At 38.6% G+C, this 21,241-nt stretch overlaps 1 protein-coding gene across 13 annotated transcripts in view; it reads right to left on the bottom strand.

The window, feature by feature from the left end:
• Positions 1 to 2,494: 2,494 nt before the first annotated feature.
• The window catches only part of LOC107219769 (potassium channel subfamily T member 2), a 170,721-nt gene continuing 151,974 nt past the window's right edge, over positions 2,495 to 21,241 (bottom strand). For 6 of the 13 annotated variants that reach the window (XM_046732163.1, XM_046732152.1, XM_046732154.1 and 3 more), the window contains 17 exons: positions 20,775 to 20,958; positions 18,367 to 18,531; positions 18,007 to 18,227; positions 17,385 to 17,582; positions 17,029 to 17,255; positions 16,434 to 16,883; positions 14,748 to 14,909; positions 14,519 to 14,672; positions 13,453 to 13,461; positions 12,942 to 13,047; positions 12,717 to 12,844; positions 12,381 to 12,632; positions 12,071 to 12,242; positions 10,658 to 10,843; positions 10,100 to 10,231; positions 9,290 to 9,403; positions 2,495 to 8,397 (listed from right to left, as the gene is read on the bottom strand). In XM_046732163.1, the coding sequence (XP_046588119.1) occupies positions 7,513 to 8,397; positions 9,290 to 9,403; positions 10,100 to 10,231; positions 10,658 to 10,843; positions 12,071 to 12,242; positions 12,381 to 12,632; positions 12,717 to 12,844; positions 12,942 to 13,047; positions 13,453 to 13,461; positions 14,519 to 14,672; positions 14,748 to 14,909; positions 16,434 to 16,883; positions 17,029 to 17,255; positions 17,385 to 17,582; positions 18,007 to 18,227; positions 18,367 to 18,531; positions 20,775 to 20,958 (3,745 nt within the window). In that variant the 3' untranslated portion in view covers positions 2,495 to 7,512. The remainder of the gene's footprint in view (positions 8,398 to 9,289; positions 9,404 to 10,099; positions 10,232 to 10,657; positions 10,844 to 12,070; positions 12,243 to 12,380; positions 12,633 to 12,716; positions 12,845 to 12,941; positions 13,048 to 13,452; positions 13,462 to 14,518; positions 14,673 to 14,747; positions 14,910 to 16,433; positions 16,884 to 17,028; positions 17,256 to 17,384; positions 17,583 to 18,006; positions 18,228 to 18,366; positions 18,532 to 20,774; positions 20,959 to 21,241) is intronic. The other 7 variants (XM_046732160.1, XM_046732165.1, XM_046732156.1 and 4 more) reach the window with 6 other exon arrangements.

Raw genomic sequence — 21,241 nt, 5'->3', positions numbered from 1 at the left:
GTCATTTAAATCGAATCTGGGACCAAAAATTTTTCGGCTGAAAAATGAAAAAAAAGCAAGGCTAACCCCTTTGCATTTTTGGCGAAAATTTTCGCGATTTTGAAAAGTGCTGGAATAAATTCTTTCATGCGACATTCCGACGTAATTTTGCGAGAGAAATCGATTGGGCGCAGTCCCAATACGCTGCGATCAACGCATCAAAAGTTACAGCCGAAAAACGAGAACCTGTGTTTTCGACATTTTTCAGCAGGTGCTTTTTCCTTCGTAACTTCTCTCCTGTTGATCCCACGCTGTTTTCGCTGCGTTTTCTGAGTTCCTGGGGGTCCAATTAGTCAGGAAAGGGTCATTTAAATCGAATCTGGGACCAAAAATTTTTCGGCTGAAAAATGAAAAAAAAGCAAGGCTAACCCCTTTGCATTTTTGGCGAAAATTTTCGCGATTTTGAAAAGTGCTGGAATAAATTCTTTCATGCGACATTCCGACGTAATTTTGCGAGAGAAATCGATTGGGCGCAGTCCCAATACGCTGCGATCAACGCATCAAAAGTTACAGCCGAAAAACGAGAACCTGTGTTTTCGACATTTTTCAGCAGGTGCTTTTTCCTTCGTAACTTCTCTCCTGTTGATCCCACGCTGTTTTCGCTGCGTTTTCTGAGTTCCTGGGGGTCCAATTAGTCAGGAAAGGGTCATTTAAATCGAATCTGGGACCAAAAATTTTTCGGCTGAAAAATGAAAAAAAAGCAAGGCTAACCCCTTTTCATTTTTGGCGAAAATTTTCGCGATTTTGCAAAGTGCTGGAATAAATTCTTTCATGCGACATTCCGACGTAATTTTGCGAGAGAAATCGATTGGGCGCAGTCCCAATACGCTGCGACCAACGCATCAAAAGTTACAGCCGAAAAACGAGAACCTGTGTTTTCGACATTTTTCAGCAGGTGCTTTTTCCTTCGTAACTTCTCTCCTGTTGATCCCACGCTGTTTTCGCTGCGTTTTCTGAGTTCCTGGGGGTCCAATTAGTCAGGAAAGGGTCATTTAAATCGAATCTGGGACCAAAAATTTTTCGGCTGAAAAATGAAAAAAAAGCAAGGCTAACCCCTTTGCATTTTTGGCGAAAATTTTCGCGATTTTGAAAAGTGCTGGAATAAATTCTTTCATGCGACATTCCGACGTAATTTTGCGAGAGAAATCGATTGGGCGCAGTCCCAATACGCTGCGATCAACGCATCAAAAGTTAAAGCCGAAAAACGAGAACCTGTGTTTTCGACATTTTTCAGCAGGTGCTTTTTCCTTCGTAACTTCTCTCCTGTTGATCCCACGCTGTTTTCGCTGCGTTTTCTGAGTTCCTGGGGGTCCACTTAGTCAGGAGAGGGTCATTTAAATCGAATCTGGGACCAAAAATTTTTCGGCTGAAAAATGAAAAAAAAGCAAAGCTAACCCCTTTGCATTTTTGGCGAAAATTTTCGCGATTTTGAAAAGTGCTGGAATAAATTCTTTCATGCGACATTCCGACGTAATTTTGCGAGAGAAATCGATTGGGCGCAGTCCCAATACGCTGCGATCAACGCATCAAAAGTTACAGCCGAAAAACGAGAACCTGTGTTTTCGACATTTTTCAGCAGGTGTTTTTTCCTTCGTAACTTCTCTCCTGTTGATCCCACGCTGTTTTCGCTGCGTTTTCTGAGTTCCAGGGGGTCCAATTAGTCAGGAAAGGGTCATTTAAATCGAATCTGGGACCAAAAATTTTTCGGCTGAAAAATGAAAAAAAAGCAAGGCTAACCCCTTTGCATTTTTGGCGAAAATTTTCGCGATTTTGAAAAGTGCTGGATTAAATTCTTTCATGCGACATTCCGACGTAATTTTGCGAGAGAAATCGATTGGGCGCAGTCCCAATACGCTGCGATCAACGCATCAAAAGTTACAGCCGAAAAACGAGAACCTGTGTTTTCGACATTTTTCAGCAGGTGCTTTTTCCTTCGTAACTTCTCTCCTGTTGATCCCACGCTGTTTTCGCTGCGTTTTCTGAGTTCCAGGGGGTTTAATTAGTCAGAAAACGGTCGTACAATTCGAATCTCAGAACAAAAATTTTTGTCTCCGAAAATGAAGAAAAAAGTAAGGCTAACCCCTATGCGTTTTCGGCAGAAATTTCTGCGATTCTGAACAGCGCTGGAATAAATTCTTTCTGGCACTATTTCGACGTAATTTCGCCAGAAAAAGCGATCGGACGGAGTCCGAATACGCTGCGAGCAGCGAATCCAAAGCGACATACGAAATACGCAAAAATCCCCCTCCATTGTTCCAGCTGTTGGTACCATGGTCATACAGGTCTCGAAACTTCTTTGGAATGGATAGATCGTTTCTACAACACTGCTGTTGTATCATGTTACAGTGTTGAAGACACCATGATAGTTCACTAGTCACCACTTGGTTCGTTGCGATCATCATGCTTAGCATGCCAGGATACAAGTTTATGATAGTGTATGTAATTACAATCATAATGCCAATAGAATAACTTTTATTATGCCAGTTTCACAAAAGATTCGGTGAATAGTACATCTATCTAATAATTAATCTCATGTCATGTTTCTGATCATTCAATTCGAATCCTCATATCCATTCTGACACCATTTGTGCAAATCAAGATACAGTATTACTCTCAGTTTACAATTCAGCACTGATCATTCTCTGAGTCGTACACACTTTTACGGTTAATGATTATCTATATGTACAATTTCATCCACACAGTGATCACATTATGGATCTGTTACGCTTCAATACAATTCGTCAACGGTAAGGTTTACTTCAGGTTTTTTTGGGAACCCTGAAGTATAACGATCTTAGAATTTCATAAATTTCCCCCGACATACTCTATCCTAAATATTTGGCACCTCAGTTGAAATATAACTTCGATGACAGTATACTTGGTTTCGCGAGATTTTTCGTATTAAATGTGGTTTAAAAACTCAAAAATATGGTACAATCAATGTCAAATTTAATGTCAACTGAATTTCCTCTTTGAATATAAGCTAAGAAAAGGTACACTTGCAGTCTCACTGTAAGGTGCCACATGAACTCGTCTATTATCTAAAGTAATTCAAGTTTGAATTTAAATGTAATTGATTTGAACTGTGATTTACCAAAAAGGTATTACATATTCATTTTATGTAATCGACGATAAACAATTTTAATCAACCATCAAAATAGACAAAACAAACGTGTTTCATTAATTTGACTAATGTTATGATATTTATTAGCTAGGAAAGGTATAACAATTTAATATCCGCTGCATGTGTACATCGAACAAACTTCCTTATCGTTGAAATTAACGCTGAAGTTCTTACACTTTTTGAACGAAACCCACCATAGCTTCAACTCGACTATACTGGGTCTGTTTTAACTCCATTGAACTGTTTCATTAGCTGAAAGGAACGTCAGGAATCAAATAGTAACGATACGACAAAATGTATTTCATCATACGTACCATAGCGCTGAAAACCATCGTAGGTTCAAATTTGAACCATTGGTGACATTCAAGGATTAAACTGACCGATTGCTGCAATCTTTGAATGGTAAAGTAAGTAATATATAAAATAATGCTTAAACCTGGATCTAGAAAAACAAAAAAGTTTCAATTTCCGTCGTATTGTTTTTGCACTGTTATTTCAATGAAAAATTTCTCCATGTTTTCAAACACGGTAATGAAGCGGTTTTTGTACCGCGTTAAATACTATAACGTCAACAGTAAATTATTATTTATTCCTCTGGATTACCAAGAAAATACATATTAACTATATGTTATAATTATAAATAACTTTGTTCAATAATACTCTTTCTTACGTATGATAATAATATAATATAATTCAATATAATATGTATATAATACATGTTGTCAATGTTTGAAAATGTAATTGTATAAAAATTATAACTTCATGTTTAGGCTCTGACGATAGATAGTATTGAGTTTCGTGCTCAGGTTGAGTTTCTCTACACAAGCTTACGGTAAGTGTGTAATCGTCAATTGCCGATAATGTTTGTCTATTGTCAGGGCCTACACATAACGATGAATTACGAAGAATTATACTTTGTAAATTGGTCACAGTGAGCCAGCATAATGCCATTGGCTTTAAGCAGATTGTTTCCGGTGCGGAAAGTGTTTATTCGCGTACCTTTTATTTTCCATTTGGCAAGGATGTAAGTAATTGTATAAACATCGCAGATTGTCAGAAATAAATTGTGAATGTTGTGATTAATATCTCTTATATCACGATTATCTTGAATCTTTGAATAAACGAGGGAAAATGTGCGATTGATTTTGGTTTCACAAAACACAGTTTACATTAAATTCATTAGCTAATCTGGGCTCTTCTGATGATTTAGAAATGTCTGTTGCAATCCTAGGATAGCATACCCAAGTAGCACAGAGATGAATGATTGACACTGAAAAAGAAAAAAAAAATATGAACAGTAGTTGACCATATTATATGCCGATAAAAGTTGATCGTGAATTATCGTCATTGAATAATTATGGTCGAGGGGAAATTTGAAATTTAAATAACAAAGCAAAAGTTTTTTTGCTCGATCTCTGCATTAATTTTTAATTTATTCATAGTCATTTCGAAGCTTAGATGAAAAGTTATGACTTTACGATTTTTTACCCTTATAATTCAATTTATTTAGTTCCGTTGATTTTATATCGACCTGAGATATAGGTAAAAAATAATAAGCATCTCAAGTCACGAGTGCTACCTGGATATGTGTAATTAAGGTAAAACACATTCTAACAAGTCGGTCAACATGTTACACGTATATATTATAACACGTGTACATGCTGTGTATCTATATGAATATTGTACGTATGTTCGTTAAACTTTCGAAGTAAAATTTTTCTCACAAATATTAAATAACCGTCAATATTTTTCATGCGCATGCAGTAAGTCAATTATAGGTATATAATATATTGGAAATGCACATAATAGGAGTGTTGGAATGTCTCGGTATAATTTATACTTTATATATTATATATGCCGTACTGTATTTTATGTAGAGACTGAATTGCAATCGGTTGTCTATGTGTATAATATACATAACATCTAAGCAGAATGGAAATGGCCCCTTACGATTTTCTTTTCCTTTCATTGTATTATTTGGTAAAAACGTGATGGCGATTTCGTTCCGGTTATGACAATTTTACGATGCTATTTATACCAGCAAAATCGAGTTGAATTTCTATGATGCTGTGCGTGCCAATTTTCCCTTGACACTTAGCTTTACAAAACAATATAAGTAATCGTGAATATCAATGTTACGGCCCTTGCCAATCGCAGAGACGCTCCCCACGGAGTTTATTGATAAAAAATCTTTACATGTATAAGTTGTTATACCCTAATTTGGAGATAAATATGGCCGAGTATAAAATCAGTTGAGAACGCCTCTGCATTATCAAGTCTGACAGTCGTGGTCATGACCTATAATACTCATACCGATAAATACAAAAATAAAATATAAACATATCATCTATCTAAGCTAATATTATACTTCTTCTCGCGCGTTTCGAGTAATAAATTTTATAATATGTTATTTCTTAATTATAATTCTTTTTGAAAAGAGCAGCCAAATTTTTCTTACTCAAGTCCAATCAGACCACATTCCATAATTATACATCACTTGTTCTCTTTCACTTAACATTTTCATCGTAATTTATTAACTCGTTCTAAAAAGCTTGCAAAATTCTAATAGATTCTATAAATATATATTCGCCTACAACTGTCTTAGAGAGTTTATAAAAGATTAGTATCATTTCTATTTCTTTCCCATCTACGAAACCTCTTGTTGAAAGCTCAAGGATCGAGGGCCGTTTCTTCTTTGCTTTCAGTTAAAATTCATCCTCCAAGATTGTCCAGAGGATCAATTTCAACCGACAGGATTTGAAAATTAGCCCTGGAAGTCCGGAAATTTCAAGTTCAAGAGAAAATTTTCAAGTGGATCTCAATCATTTTACCGTTTCATTCCGCTTGAATAATTAACTCGCGAATCGCCAGTCTGTTGTACTTTGGAATTGTACGTAATTTTCACAAACAAGTCAAATTCCGCGTACACTAATCCGGATTTCCGAATATGTTCAATGTGAAATTGGACGAAAGAGATTTGAAAGTTGGGTAAGAAAAAAAAATAACACCATATTTCTTTTTTTTTTTTTCAATACAGTAACGTACGTGTAGACATAGCGTATTATATATATTAATTCTATCCTCTCATGATATGAATTACATGGTCACACTCTTCTATTCTCATAGTATAAAAATGATCAAGTCGTGGAGTCTTCTTAATATAATTGTACGTCTAATGGAATTACGTGCTAGAATAATCTAATATATTTCGAGTTATTGTGGTATTACATTTGCCATATAAAATAGGGCTGGGTAAACCAGCTTGTGCACCGATACTCGCAGTAAATATCCGACCGAATTTAACAGATCATTTATAGCTTATAATGTAACGAAGGTATAAGGGTACCGGCCAATTATACGTAATCTCTGAGCTATAGATGAAAATTTGACGAACAGTACCTGCATAGAAATTGGCAGCTTTTCGAGGGAGTTCACAGGAGGAATCATAAAACGTTCAAAACTCTGAGACGTGTTTAGAAATTTAGTTTATCGGCATGACGCAATAAACATCCCAGTGTTTTAATGGTAAAAACATTTCTCTGAATACCCATTTTGAATCATTGCGGAAATTTTGTACTTTCTCAGCAATATTTTCCATACAATACGCGTCTGAAAGTCGAAGGGAACAGTTTTTTTTCTTTGCAAAAGTCACTATACGCGAAATATACTTATTGTCGGATATTTTCTGTTGCTGGCCAATTTTTTTCGAGTGTTTCTGAATTTCTATATAATTTTGCGAAACCATTTGCAACGAAGCGATTTAATGTTATTCGATGTATGTGAAAAAGGTAAAAATAAAGTCATACAATCCGTTTTCCCTAATGCAGAAAATCATTTCAAAGAGTGCTTCAGAGAATCTTCTTTCCCAGAGTTGAGAGTTTCTATTTCATTATCGTAGCTCGATAATTGTTTACCCTTTTCGCCTTATTGTGTTATTGTCGGGAAAAAAAGAAATAAATATTATAAGCTTTAAGTCATAGCTCTCTAAGCCATATGTTAAAACACATCGCATCACGATCTGTGCCGTGATTCGATGTATTTTCTATTAATTTTATTTCACATTTCAAGATATATGCTCCCCTAGCACAAATACGTCGGAGTAAGTCTTGATAGTAACGATTCAGGCTAGTATCCATTATTATTTCGGCTAGCCAAATCGATTTCACGTGTCTCGAAAAAAATCGATATTTTCTAACGCGTCCAACTTTGCTAGTTACTCTTCCGCGCCATGAGAGTTAAGACTTTGAGACTCGTACGTTGTGCGGATAGAATTTGTTGCCTATGTGGGAACGTTATAGCCATTTATTCCGAACTACGCTAGAGAGTCGGCGTCCCCACATAAGGTTGTATCATACTATCGTCCCCTGGATGTGTTGGGGGTCCTGCGAACTCCCTTGAATTTGCATCGGAGGTCCCATCGGACTCTGGATCGATGGTGGATCGTAAAGACCTCCCAGGGAGCCACCGAGGCCGGCACCAAGCGAGGGGCCCAAACTGCCCCCCATCGCTGACAGGGAAGGCAGTCCTACGTCGAGGATTCCGGTGTTACTAGCGCCACCTCCGGGAGTTCCCTCTTCCGGCGGAGTGACCTCTAAGCCGATAGAGCCGTTCAGAGCAATTTTAATTGGATTGTGATTCGAAGGGTGAGACAGGGCGCCTAGACCTATGTCTTCGAGGCTACTTTTCCGTCTGGTCGTCAGACCTTGTCTGAGAGAATTGCTTCGTCGGAGTAAAATGTCATCGACTACCCTCAACGAATTAGAACGGCCCCGGAGCTGACCGGCTACAGTGGGACTGTCCGGTAAAGAGAGAGAATTTGATTTCGTATTTCCAAGAGGTGGCGCTCTAGCCAACCCAATCCCCGAACCTCGCCGGCTCCCAGGGCCGCCACCAATTCCTGCCGAGGCAACCGCTGCGCTCATCTGGGCGACCAGTTGAGCAGAGCAGAAGCTAATGTTACTTTTCCGCCTAGAATTGTGTCTCTCGAATGTCTTTTGGGCGGAGAACGGACTGGGGCGCACTAAATACACTATATCCCCTTCTTCTAGTTTCAAGTCACAGCTAGGGTTGATTATCACATAAGATAGCGAGTTTCGTTTCTCCGACACGTCGTCGTAGTCAGCGACGGGTAGATTCAGGGATTCCATTCTCGATCGCACCAGGTTCGCTATCTCCGCTCGTTCTATTTGTTGGGCGTGGTTGTCTCGCGCTTCGTCCCCAAGGCTTACCGAGTACTGAAAAAACCAATAATTTCTTGCGTCACGATATGCGAGGCTACTAACGTTTTCCACTGTACGTATACAAAGTGAAATCCTATCGACTGCATTGTACGTCGTCTGCTAAAACTCAATGTTTGCCATGGCAACCAACTGTCTCTGACCTTAAAATTTTTTACAGCTGTGCTCAATTCGCAACTGTCAAAATTTTTAAGGTTAGATACAGTTGGTTGCCCTGGCAAACAGCCGCTCTCAGATTATAGCGCATGCGCGTTAAATCTTAGGAAACGATAAACCATTCGGTCTTTAGGAATTCAATACTTATATTGCATGTATAACAGCAGTATTTATATAAAGCGGTGCATCGCAGTGTTACAAAGTACGTCACTAGTACAATATACGTATAGCATCAGAACAGTGGCGTGGAAATAATAATCCGATCGAATTACCCTTTTCAAATTTTTTTACTAAAAGATAAGTTTTAAGTAGATATATTATATGTGACTTAAATCACTTGGAGACTATTCATTAAATATACGAAAATAATGTTTAAATATTGATATTTACAAACACTGAGAAGTTATTTGCTTTTTTTCAAATACCTCAAAGCCCAATGTAAGCTGCTAAAGTAGCCAACCCGAAATAGCGATGAATACTACGTAACATATAGTTATTAACTACAGGTAAACAACTGCATCTATGTTGACGAGACTGTGATAAAATATAACGACATCGGTTGGTCTGCCTTTCGCATCACGCGGATTGCGGACAACATGCAAAGCATCCGACTTATGCGGATAACAAGTGAAAAACTTTGACGTGCACAAAGGCGCGTGCTTTCAAATTGTGGTGAGAAATGGTGTGCGGACCAAGAGAAGGAAAAAAAAAAAGAAACCACATCAATACTCACGGCAGAGGCACCTTTGTCACGTGTAGCGCAATTAGCTAAGCAAGATGCAGCGGCTGAATATCGGGCTTTATATGTTACCCCAACGCCAGCGTCGCTCTCTGCGTCTGAGTCAGCCTGTTGAATGACAAGCAATTCTACCCTTACTACAAACCAGCCACTCTCAGCAACATATAAACGGCGTACACGGGGTCGAAGTCGCAGTTACCAGTGTTTATAATTAGTCCTGTAATATCCCGCGATTTTACAGTTTTTGGAGGTTTTTATCGCGACCAGAAGTCGAAGAACCACGGTTTGTTCATATGAGTTTCTGCTTGCCTCCACGAATTTTCTTTTTAAAGATAAAAAATTTTTTTTTCTTCATATTCCATGCTCAACATAATTATGGTAAAATACATTCGTCCAGGTAGTGTTTAGGATTGATTAGGATAGTCTCTGTATAGGGCCCATTACTATGATTGCTGTACAATTGTTAACAGGAATTATTGCATGCAATTGCAAGAGTTTCGGACGTACAACTGTGTTTACAGTGTGAGCTGTTTCTCATGACGAGGAATGGTATGTGGTTTTTAATGATAATCCGTGGTTTAATGTTACACGATTATTCTTTTTCACGACCTTCATGATCAAATGGACCTTAGATCTGTATACAGCTGACATAAAATGATTTCTTTTCGAGATGCTTATGCACGAAATGGATCAAGAACCCAGCCATGCGCTACTCACAGGTAATGTTCACACTTGGCCTTCTAAAAATGTCTTCCATAACAATTAAAAGAGGATTTCATTTAACAGCTCAATTTTACGAATTACCTGCGAAGTTTCTGTTGCCGTTGTATCCTGAGTTCTGTAAATACCGATCGGTATTTCGCATGTCGTGGAACACAGTTTCTGGTACAGACGACCGTAAGTTCTGATCCACATGTCATCCTTTGCTATCCTCATCTAGATCACAGTAATTAAATTAATCAGGAGAATGAGCGATAATAAACGAATATGAATTATGGTAATTTTCACGAAATAAGCGTTGATCAATGAAACCGATTAAATTTCACTCCATACTAAAAACTGCGTTAGACTTTTACGAGAGGTCAATCACCCGTCAATTTGATGTACACCTGATTTCAAGATTACAAAGATTTCAGATGATTTCAGAAGATTTCAGAAGATTTCAAAAGATTATAAAAGACTTCATGGGATTCATTTTAAAAGATTTCGGAGATATCAAAATATTTCAAGAGATTTCAGAATCTTTCATGAAATTTCAAAAATTACACAAAATTTCAGGTGATTTCAAAGATTTCAAGAGATTTCATGTAAATATAGAATTTCAATTGCACGAGTCAATTGGATGAAACGTGAAGAGCTTACAGAGGTAAGAAAGCCGGATCCTGGTGCCTGATCCACTCCCAAAAGTAGCCTGACGAACGTGATGACGTAATCTTTGACGAAAGCTTGATACAACAGCGTGTCGAGCATTGAAGCGCTGAAGACACTCCCAGCTGCGAACGGCAGGCGAAACATGTACGATATGTGTGATCCCCGTTCTTTTTCTTTCTAAGAATTACAGTGAAAATATTGTATCAGCATAGAACTGGAAACTCGTGTTTTACGAATGATCCTTATCATCGTTATAAATTATTTCCAGTAAAACTTTTCTAATAATGTATATTGTATGCAGTTATATTAGATAACGAACTTGTTAGCACAATAAGAAAACTCACGCTTCAAGGATGAAAAATTGTCAAGTTATTGAATTTACCACCGCAATGTCAGCTAATTAATCAATCATATATATCAATGGAGAAACAATTATCGGACAAAATAACTTGAAATATAAACAGAATAGTATGAGAGACGTTCAGATAATAGAAAATATTGTTAAACAGTATTGTTGTTCTTCGAGTTAATAAAGTACTCATTCACATATAATTATTATATCTATAATAGAAGTGTTTAATGGGTTGATCGGAGAATGCTGGAAACCGAATACTTTATGGAGTACCATGCTAGTAAAAATCAGAGCAGCACACACCACAAAACTACGCAGAATGTTCTACTGTACAAAAAAAAAAAAAAACTCGCCACGTCAAGATTTCAATGCAGGTATAGAGTAGTTACGCATACATATTTACACAAGTGTGTTCTTTATTTGCAGAAAATTCTAAAATCTGAGCTTTATGCCAACGAGGCTATGTAAAATACAATTTTTTGATCTGCATATGGAGAGAGATGTATTTCTAATTCACATCGTCTAATTGTAAAGCTGACGTCTGCATTGTCGATACGCTATTTCCCGATAATCACTATGAATTTTTTACCTTGTCAACAACACGGTGTAGTTCAATATCATTCCAAAGATTGTCAACTAGGTATGTACTATGGAAAATAAAACAGAAGAACCAAGGCGAACAGCATCTAATTGTCTATTTAAGCAACGATCCAAACTAGTGCCTTTAACTCTATTAAGTTTAATCACTGCATTGGCCAACCACCAAAGCTCCAATTTCCTTATTCAGTTTTATGAAATTTTAAACAAAGTCCTCGGATTTTCGTTTGATTTTAAGCACGAATTTCTTTCAAAATTTACCACCGTGAAGATGACGCATGATCTGAAACTTCTTTTCTTCAAACAACCTGTTTTTGGATGGTTTTATGAAAACGCGAATGAGGAAAGTAGGGCTAGAGTGCGGAGCGAGGTGTGTTTGTGTAATAATTTTACAGTTTTTAGGCGAATAAATCAGTCAGTCATATCAGAGATCAGAGTGAGTGATATTATGTTACCGGGGAGCCCATCGGAGGCTCATCGGAGTAGTTGTCACCGGAAGTAGTACTGAGGAGTACCTTTTCCATTTTGCTGAGATGAAGGGCATATTTGTCGTGAGCACGAAACTGCATAAACCTCATGTTGCTGGATTGGGACAGCTCCGTTATGCTTTTTATGCTAGGGAAGAATCTGTCAAAGCACAAGAAGAGAACCGACAATGAATGCAATTGAAGCAAATTCGTTGCGTGGTGGGATAAATCTCACTGTGCATACGACGATGCAAAGTGATCTTTCAAGTTCATATCGAGGAGTAAGTACTATCTTTACTTGAACATTGTCTGCACTGCGACGATGGTGTTACAGTCAGCCAGGGTATCTTCTTCGGCTGAATTGCTCAGCTCTTTATTTACAACTACAACATTTTCGGCCAGCGTGATACCCGCTCGCAACAGATCGTCCAAACAGTCGATGGATCCCAACATCCAGTAGATCAGTGGAAAATATGATACCGCATCGAGGAATGCGATTTCCGGCCGCCTTTCCAAAAGCAGAATTATTGGGTTCAACGATGTTTTCGATCTGAAAGAGGACGCGATACGATTACTGCAGAATTTCTGCGATCAATAATAAACGGATGGTTGCAACAAATACATCGCTGTTTACCTAAAATGGGCCCTTAACGGAATTATGAAATTGTATATTCCATTGCTGGCATAATCTGCCGCTAATATAATTGTTTTATTCTGCCAGTTATATTCTTTCGCGTTTCGATATGAACAATGTTCACAGACCTGAAATTAATTTCACACCTTCAGTCAATTCTTTATATCAATATACACGAGGTTCAGTTCGGGTAAAACATTTCAGTAGTAAGTAATTTAATCATACCTGTGCAAGTTGTAAACAACAGAGTGGCTTTTTCTCTTTGAGAAGGTAGCACAGGGTCGGAGAGACTCCTATAAACGGTGACACTGGTGGAAAGCCCTTCACTATCCTGTAACATTATTTTGAGTAAGATTCGATTAGGAGTTTTGAAACAGATTGCAAATATACCTCATAAATTCAACGCTCAGACACGTGGTGTTTACTGGCTCTTACATGTCGATGCGAAATAGTTGTGTACAGATAATCTCAAATACAGCGTGCGTGCAATATCAAAGAAATGGTGTAATAATAATTGTGTCATTGAATCGAGACCAACATATCGCAGAGTAAACTGTGAGTTAACGCGAGTGTAACACGTTTAGTAATACCTGCACTTTAGATCAGTTCGATAATCAAGTTTCATTCTAAAGTTATTAATGCTCGTTTGAATCAAAGTGTATATTCAATAATACAGCAATAGTGAATCTTGTACGATTACCAAAATTTTTTAATAATTATGAAGTTCAGAACTTACCCTCTGAGGCTGTGGTTGCCGAATTGTGGTAATGCAATGTAGATAAAGTGCGACAAGTCGCACACAAAGGTGATGCAGGGAAGACATCAAAACATCCACAGGGTTATAAGGTGTCAGGCAGGACAGCATCAAACAGCAATGCAACAGCACATCGATAGACATCAAGATATCGGAAGGATTAATCGGGGTGCGAAGGGTGTGTGGGTCATGATGGAAATGGATGTGACAAGAATTATAAGATACGGTGTCGAGTTGATACGTATACACTTCTAGAAGATATTGCGTGTTTTAAAATTCTTAACTAGACTTTGTGAACTCGAACGTCCATGTATAACTACGTTACTAAAAGTGATTCGCGGCGTTAATTCGTAGTCCTAGACAAAAGAGGAATATTTATGGTAAAGAAAAGATCTTTATTCTGTTCTTAAATTGAAACAATTACCGTCATTCTTGATTGAACTACGACAATGTCACGGCTTGGTGTTTCACGAAATTTCTATGATTGTTTATTGTACAGATAATAGAAGATATCACAATTAGGCGTTCATTCATGCTTGCGTGCACGACAGAGTGCATGTATGCATGTGCAGGACGTGAAATATTTCGAAAAGTCAAAGAATCAGTTACAGTCTTTAACAAGAGATACTGAAAATGGTACAATAAGTATACAATCGTAACGAAAAAGAGTCGAAACGCTTGCGGTAATTGTCTACGAAAGACGGTGGATGGTTTAGCCTGTTTTAAGCCAGAGATAGAATTTGCAAGTAGAGAAGACTCGTGGTAATAAAAAGATTGACTAGCAAAGCTAACGATCCGTATCACCGTTTTCCAAGTTCGAGTATTAAACTTTTGCAGGTTGTTGTATGATAACTTAAAATAGTCACCTTATATTCTAGATAACATTTGGACAAGTGCATTTCTCAATCCTGAAGACTAGTCGATTCTATGTGCAGTAATATTTATGAAACTCAACTTTTCAACAACATAAAAACGAAGAATTTGATGCCACATTATCGAATAAAATGATACAATTCAGAGCAGATGGTACCTGAGAAAAATTACTTACGCAATTTTTTCACTAGGCGATCTCCATGGAACATCGTCGTCCATCTCATCTTCGGATTCGTCACCTTCGTGATCCAATGATTCTTGTCCGGGAAGATGCAACGTTGAACTTGTCAGCATATCCGGTACAGGCAATATGCTGGGTCGTCGGCTCCCTGAGGTGTCGTATCAAAACGTCATTATATGTACCCTGACAATTAGAAACGTTCTAATGAAATCTCAGTACCGACCTCTTCTCTGCGTTAGTATTTCCGGACTGAGCAGATTAGGATTAGGGTCGACGGATCTTGGTACATCCAAATGATTTCCAGTTATCGGCGTTTGCGGGGTCGATCCACCTTCTTTCAGACACTGTCGCGAGTCCCCCATGCCTCCAGGATCGAGGTACATAGCTAGAGTACAATCAAGAGCATTCGTTAATATCAAGTTTGCCAAGATTTAATTAACCAAAATCTTCGCCATAAAATGTTATAAATGATGAGTGTGTTACGTGAGTGTCTGCGTTTGTATCATTATTGATATTACGGTATGAATATGCATAGGTACCCATGTTAACGTTGAGATGAAAAAAAGAGTTCTTTGTTAGATACAATCTTGTTAAAAACAATGAGTGGTTTATTGCTTCAGAGTGGATCTGAATAGTCGATATGGGGAAGAAAAAAATTGTTGAAATTTGCAAATATCGACCGCAATAGATTGCATTTTATGCATTAATGATGCACAAGGGTGCACGTGCAAGAATCGTTTGGGAAAACGATAAATCTATAATTGTAAAAAAGTACGATTATTTCGTTACATTCATTTTATGGCGTGAGATCTTTGTAATGATATGTATAGCATATTATGTAGGATGTTGATAGTAGTGGATGCGAGTTTGTTGTATATTTTTTAATACATTCCAGGGCTCAGCAAACATGTAAAGCAACATCTAAATATGCATAGTTTTCGGGCGATATATGTATTCATTTGTGATTGATACGAATTTCTTCCATTCTTTTTTTTTTGTTTTTTTTTTTATACTACACGTACATATAAGGTTCGTATTACTATATAGAGAGTTGCCAATAATATCCTGTACAACATCAACATTCAAATTAGTTACACATACGAATGAAAAGTATGTGGACCTTAAAGCTACGAACAGATACATTCCAATGTCCTTGTAGATACACATACACATGTAGATGATCCTCTTTGAATGATGTATGAATTAGACGGGAACGCACCAGCTGTCAATGGAGTACCAATTTCAATTATGAAGCGCAGATTAAATCTGCAAAATAATTATTCCGCTTTAGAGAATAATATCAAAATATCCTTTTGTCACTTATTGTCCATTGGTACTTGACCGCCGTGATAAGCTGAACTAATCGACCGACCTGAAGAGTGTACTTATCTATGGAATAACGAGAAGATTTTAAGGATGTATCGTATGTTTTTGCTTGTTGTTTGAATAAAACGACTAAGGTTCATTGGACAATTAATCGATCTATACCTTTTACCTATAATTCTTCTATGTCAACATGTCCCCCAATTCGATTTCTACATCTAAAGTGTTACTAAAACGTTCTCGATACTGGAAAGTCAGGATTTTTCACGAACAAAGGACAATTGACGACTCTTGACGATCGATGTACCGAAACAGTATATCCACGACTTTTCACACCGTGTGTACACTGTGATAAAAAAATCGGTTTGGTCAATGATTGTCACTCGACTAATATCTGAAATTTAATTTCCGAGTAGATAACAAAAACGATTCCACAGTAGTTAGATTTTGGTCGATTCTTTCACCTGGCAGATCGCCACCTCGAACCTACGAACGGAGTTCATGCCGATGAGAAAATCTAGGGCAGAATGTGGGTGGTTCGTATAGCGATAAGTGAAACGAAAGCAGAGGCGCATGCAACACTCACGGTGGACATCGGATGCGAGTAGGTTGAGGTGTTGGTGAAGTGTAGGCGTGCTAAGGGGGACCTGCAAGATAACCTGGGGAGGCATTGAGGCCAGGCTTGGAGCTTGGCCTTTGCCCTCCACCTGGTTTCCAGTGCAGGCCTTGGGTACTTCACTCAGCGTGTTAGAACTGTTGTGATGGCGGTGAGTGTGATCCTCTGGACCGACGTTCATTGCAGTACCATTCCCTCCTTGTGAAGATGCAGTTGTTATCGCGTCCCCGCCCCTCGTCGCGCCGCCACTTCCGACATTTCCGGCAGGTGCTGGAGTGTCCGACTTCGTCTCAACAACGACTTGGTTTGGCTCCGATATCAGTCCGCTCTGATGATTCGCCACAACGAAGGCAGAGTTTTCTTCTTTCGTTATACTCATGTAGTAGCAGGTGTCTGTCTTCTTCATTATGTGGCGTGGGCCTGTTACGACGAATGTTGCAGACGTCAATACACATCGCACTTGCTCGTATGAAATGCTCGGTAATTTTCCGATCGTCGATAACCATGGATTTTGAAAATTTCTACACAAATTGTACGATTTCGTTTCATGGGATTGGAGTATCACCTGGATTAAGCAAAATCGTGTCCTCGTAGAACTCCGGCAGTTCGGCAGGGCGAACAGCGACCAATGCAACCCCGTATTTTCTATGACTATGAAAGGACGCGTAGGTGAACGATTTACCCTCGTATTCGCCGAAAAATCTGCTGTCCCCGAGAATAATGTGATATATTTCGTTACCGGAACACTTTCCGTATAGCCTGTGCCATTCTTCTTGCGATTGTTGGCCTTCTCTGAAACAAGTCCGAGTGTAGCCGTACAAAAATTTTTCAATCATCAACCGAACTACGCGACAATGTGACGAATTAAAACCAGTCATAATTTTTCCTCCGCATTTCCATGCTCGTTCGCATCATACTCACTGTCCCCTGGAAGTATGAAGCAGCAACGTGACGAGTGTCGAGGCCCCGGGACACGTACAATTGTTGGCTAGTAGAGCGTATTTGAATTCATCCTCGCACACGACGTGTTCCGCGAATTTTACATGGAGTTTGTTCTCCGGACGAAAAATTTGGACGTATTGCGGAACCGCCGGTGCGAAGTCTTTCACCGCCCATGACCTGTGAAATTGAAATGGCCAAATGAAGACTTGACGCATCGCAATGAGCGTGTCAGTCTTATCCAAAGATATGGACCAACAAAAATCCCGGGTAATGAACGCAGCTTGTTCCAACAATTTTATTAGTAGGTATACCAGGCCAGTTTTGGATACAGATTCCCATACTGACACTTACCGCCATTTAGGCAAGACACGAACCGTTTTTTAGAGTTTAAGTTGATCAGAGTGGGGATATCCCTCGTCGTCGAACATTCTAGAAAAAGGTTTGCGTCTTGGCTAAGTGGTGGTAAATGTCGGTAAGGGAATCTGTATCTAGAACAGGGCTCGTATCCCTACTAATATTCAGAATATCTTTCCGGCACATATTTCCGGTGTTGGGAAGGTTATTTACAACACTATTTTTGGAAATTCCTTGTATCGTTTACCTGAGTATCGTGTGCTCGTCAGCAGCAGTTTTGTCGGCGTAGTTTCGAGCCGCCAGAACGAAGCATGCTTCAGCCTCGTTCATTCGAGCCCTGGCAAGGTCTCCGTCCTTCAGACACGAGCCTTGGATGTAAATTACCCTCTGTGCCCAAATCGGGACTTGTAGGATCATCCTCATCGTGGTATCGAGCTCCATAGGGGAGAGAAGAACGACGTAGTAGTCCTGGAGGTGCCAATGGTTTGTTTAAATCAAGCGGATGAGAATCCGTTGGAAAGATTCTGTTACTTCAGACAATTACTGTCACACTGACGACGATTTCGCCCGGTGATAGGCTCATGTTGTGAATCCTTATAAAACTCACCTGTAGCAGCGGATGAGCGTAAAATTCGTTCAAAAAATCCATTATCGTATCGGCCTGCAATGTCGTGCTGCATACGACCACATGCTTTTCGCTTTGAGCTCTATGCGATGAATAGGAACCCCCGAGTTTTTGTCTCTCCATCCACGTGAAGGCCAGTTGCTCGAACTATCGACAGGTCAAGAGTTAATAACGGCCGCCTAGATTTATTCTACGGCATTAGCGTGGAAATATTTAAGCAACCAGCATTGTTTGTCAGGAATCGAGCAAGGCGAGAAGATATAGAAATTAAATTGATCGAGTAAATTTGGCAATGAATTGAGGCCACTCGAATTATCCAAATTACACAATACTTCAATCTGTTTGAATAATCCCGTATCACTGCGAGTTTTCTTTTTTTGCTTTTTTTTTGCATCAAATAAAGAAGATATTTAACATTCAATTATTTCAAATCGTCCATTCGGAGTATACATTGGATATTTCGAAAAATACCTATCCATATTTATTCATTTTTTACCAAACGTGGATTAACCAAGCCTTGAATATCACACGTTCTCCTCTCGTATTACACATACATTCAATGTATTTCACTGTCAAACAATCGCAGAGCTCGGTTGAAAATAGGATGGAAAAACTAAGAATAGAACAATCGGAATCAGGGGTAAGCCTCGTTGTCTCTGGAGCGGAATAATAATAATATAGCCTTCAATTACGTAGTCAAAATTAGACCACCGCCTTTGATGAAAGCCGGAGATGCAAGCGCCTGAAATTTGCTTTATATTCTCCGAAAAATTTCCTGAACAGGCAAAGGTGATTGATTGATAAACGCAAAAGTATTGGTTATGGTTAAAAATAATAAAAATAATCATTATGCTGATATAACGATGATGGAACAATGGCATCGAGAATGAAGGATGGAATGACAGTAATGCGATGGTGTGTTAGTCTATCTGCCGAGGGAATCTTCCCAGGTGTAAAATCGATTTTGTCCCCATGGTTATAGGTATTTTTATGGAAAGGTCGTTAGCCACGTCAGACATAACGAAAGTTCAGCTACAGTTAGGACGTTTTTATCTTCAATGTCATTGAAATTAACGCGTTCCCAATGTTTATACTCCATGTACACATTTCACAGGTTCTGCGTCAATTCTTTGATAGAAAACACGCGTACAGTGTTGAACTCTACCGAATGTATATTAAGTGCAGAATTTTCGCAAACCGTTGATCAAATTGCTGATTGAAAAGTTTCAGGTACAATATTGCAGTTTACACAATACTGAAATCCATTAATGTCAGCCAAAAGCGCTATTATTTTTCATAATCTACGATACGTCTGTTAAAATGTCATTAGATCATCAGAGAAACGTAACGTTAAATTTGCTTTTGTTGAATCATTTTATTCATCGACAGAATTTAATAATAAAAATTAAGTTAAATTATTGAGTGGATCGTTTGAGATTCACGACAAACGGTTGAAAAGAGAATATTTCATTGTTTAAAATAGACGGTTTGGTCAGCCCTCTGATCCCGTCTATATTTTCGTATAGGATAACTTTTCACTGTGCACGCATACCTTTGTTACGTGTATATAATTTAGGGGGATTTTGTGCGGGGTTGCACCTCGCGGTTGACGAAAATTTCGACGGATATTGCTATTTGCCGTTTACGCGTGCCGATAGCGATGATCATCAAAGTTTCACTCCGTTGACCCGAATAGGGGAATAATTCCCCTCGCCTGTACACTATCTAGGGATTTAATGAATCGGAATTTGTACCGAAAAAGATTATCTCTACGGCCTTTCAATCGCGTTATGGTCACTCGTAATATATTTTCTTGTAACTTCTGCGATAATTTGATATTGACACGGCAATAAATTGACGTTAAAGCCTGATTTAAGTGATAAAATACAGTAAATCGAAGAAACAAATTCAATGTCGCACTAACCAGAAAATGTATTATTGACTTACGCTAAATAATTACTTGTAACAAAAATTTCTCGCAATTCCAACAACATTACGATAATACCAATGCTGATTGAAATTCTCTGAATTAAAACTGTAACAAATAACACTTTAATCGGTGTAAAATGTAGGCACTGGAGTCATTCGTCTGTCCTGCTTTGGGCGCACCGACGTTTTATATTCAGGATCGAAGGATCTCTCAATATTCGTGTTCGAAACGGGGCGGTTCATAAAAACTTGGTCGATAAAAATTCGGTGGGGCAAGATCGTTCGTCGATTGGTAAAAAGCGAGGTAAAAAAATATGAATGCAGACGTAAGGATTGCCGTTTTTAAATCCCCGTCCAGCCTGTACCCGGCTATTTCCACGATTCTCGCAAAAAGCTCCGATCGTTCCAAAGGATTTGAAATTGTTTTGTTTTAAAAAAAATTCAATGAAGAATCGAGTTACCTGAGTCGGAAGTACGATAAGGGCGACGCAGATCATGATGACCATGTAGAGTTGAGAGGGCCAGATGTCGGGTACGAAATCGCCGTAGCCGACAGTTGAAAATGTCACGACGACGTAGTAGGTACTCTGAAAGAGGTTGAGGTGTCTGTGCCCTGCGCGTTGGAAGTGCTGGATTCCGCAAACGCTGAAATCAGGAAAAGAATCGGTTTTCTTTAACGGTTTGGTACTGTTTTTCCTTTTTTTCTTTCGGTTTCTCTATTTTCAGAGAAAAATGGAAGTTATTGTAATCATCCCGAAAATCAAAAGTTGAGTTTTCATTAGATCTCCATATTTTGAAGTTTAGAGAATCATCTCCAGTGATTACCAGATGGACGTCTGTGTGTATGTACGTATGTGATAAAAATTTTTGTCCGACGATATCTCGAGAAACGAGTCAGCGAATTTCAATGATTTTCGTCTCAATCGAC

This window comes from Neodiprion lecontei, chromosome 2 (genome assembly GCF_021901455.1).
Source record: "Neodiprion lecontei isolate iyNeoLeco1 chromosome 2, iyNeoLeco1.1, whole genome shotgun sequence".
In the NCBI taxonomy this organism is placed as follows: Eukaryota; Metazoa; Arthropoda; class Insecta; order Hymenoptera; family Diprionidae; genus Neodiprion; species Neodiprion lecontei.
Note: the sequence above shows the minus strand (reverse complement) of the source record. Positions and strands in the feature narration are given on the sequence as shown.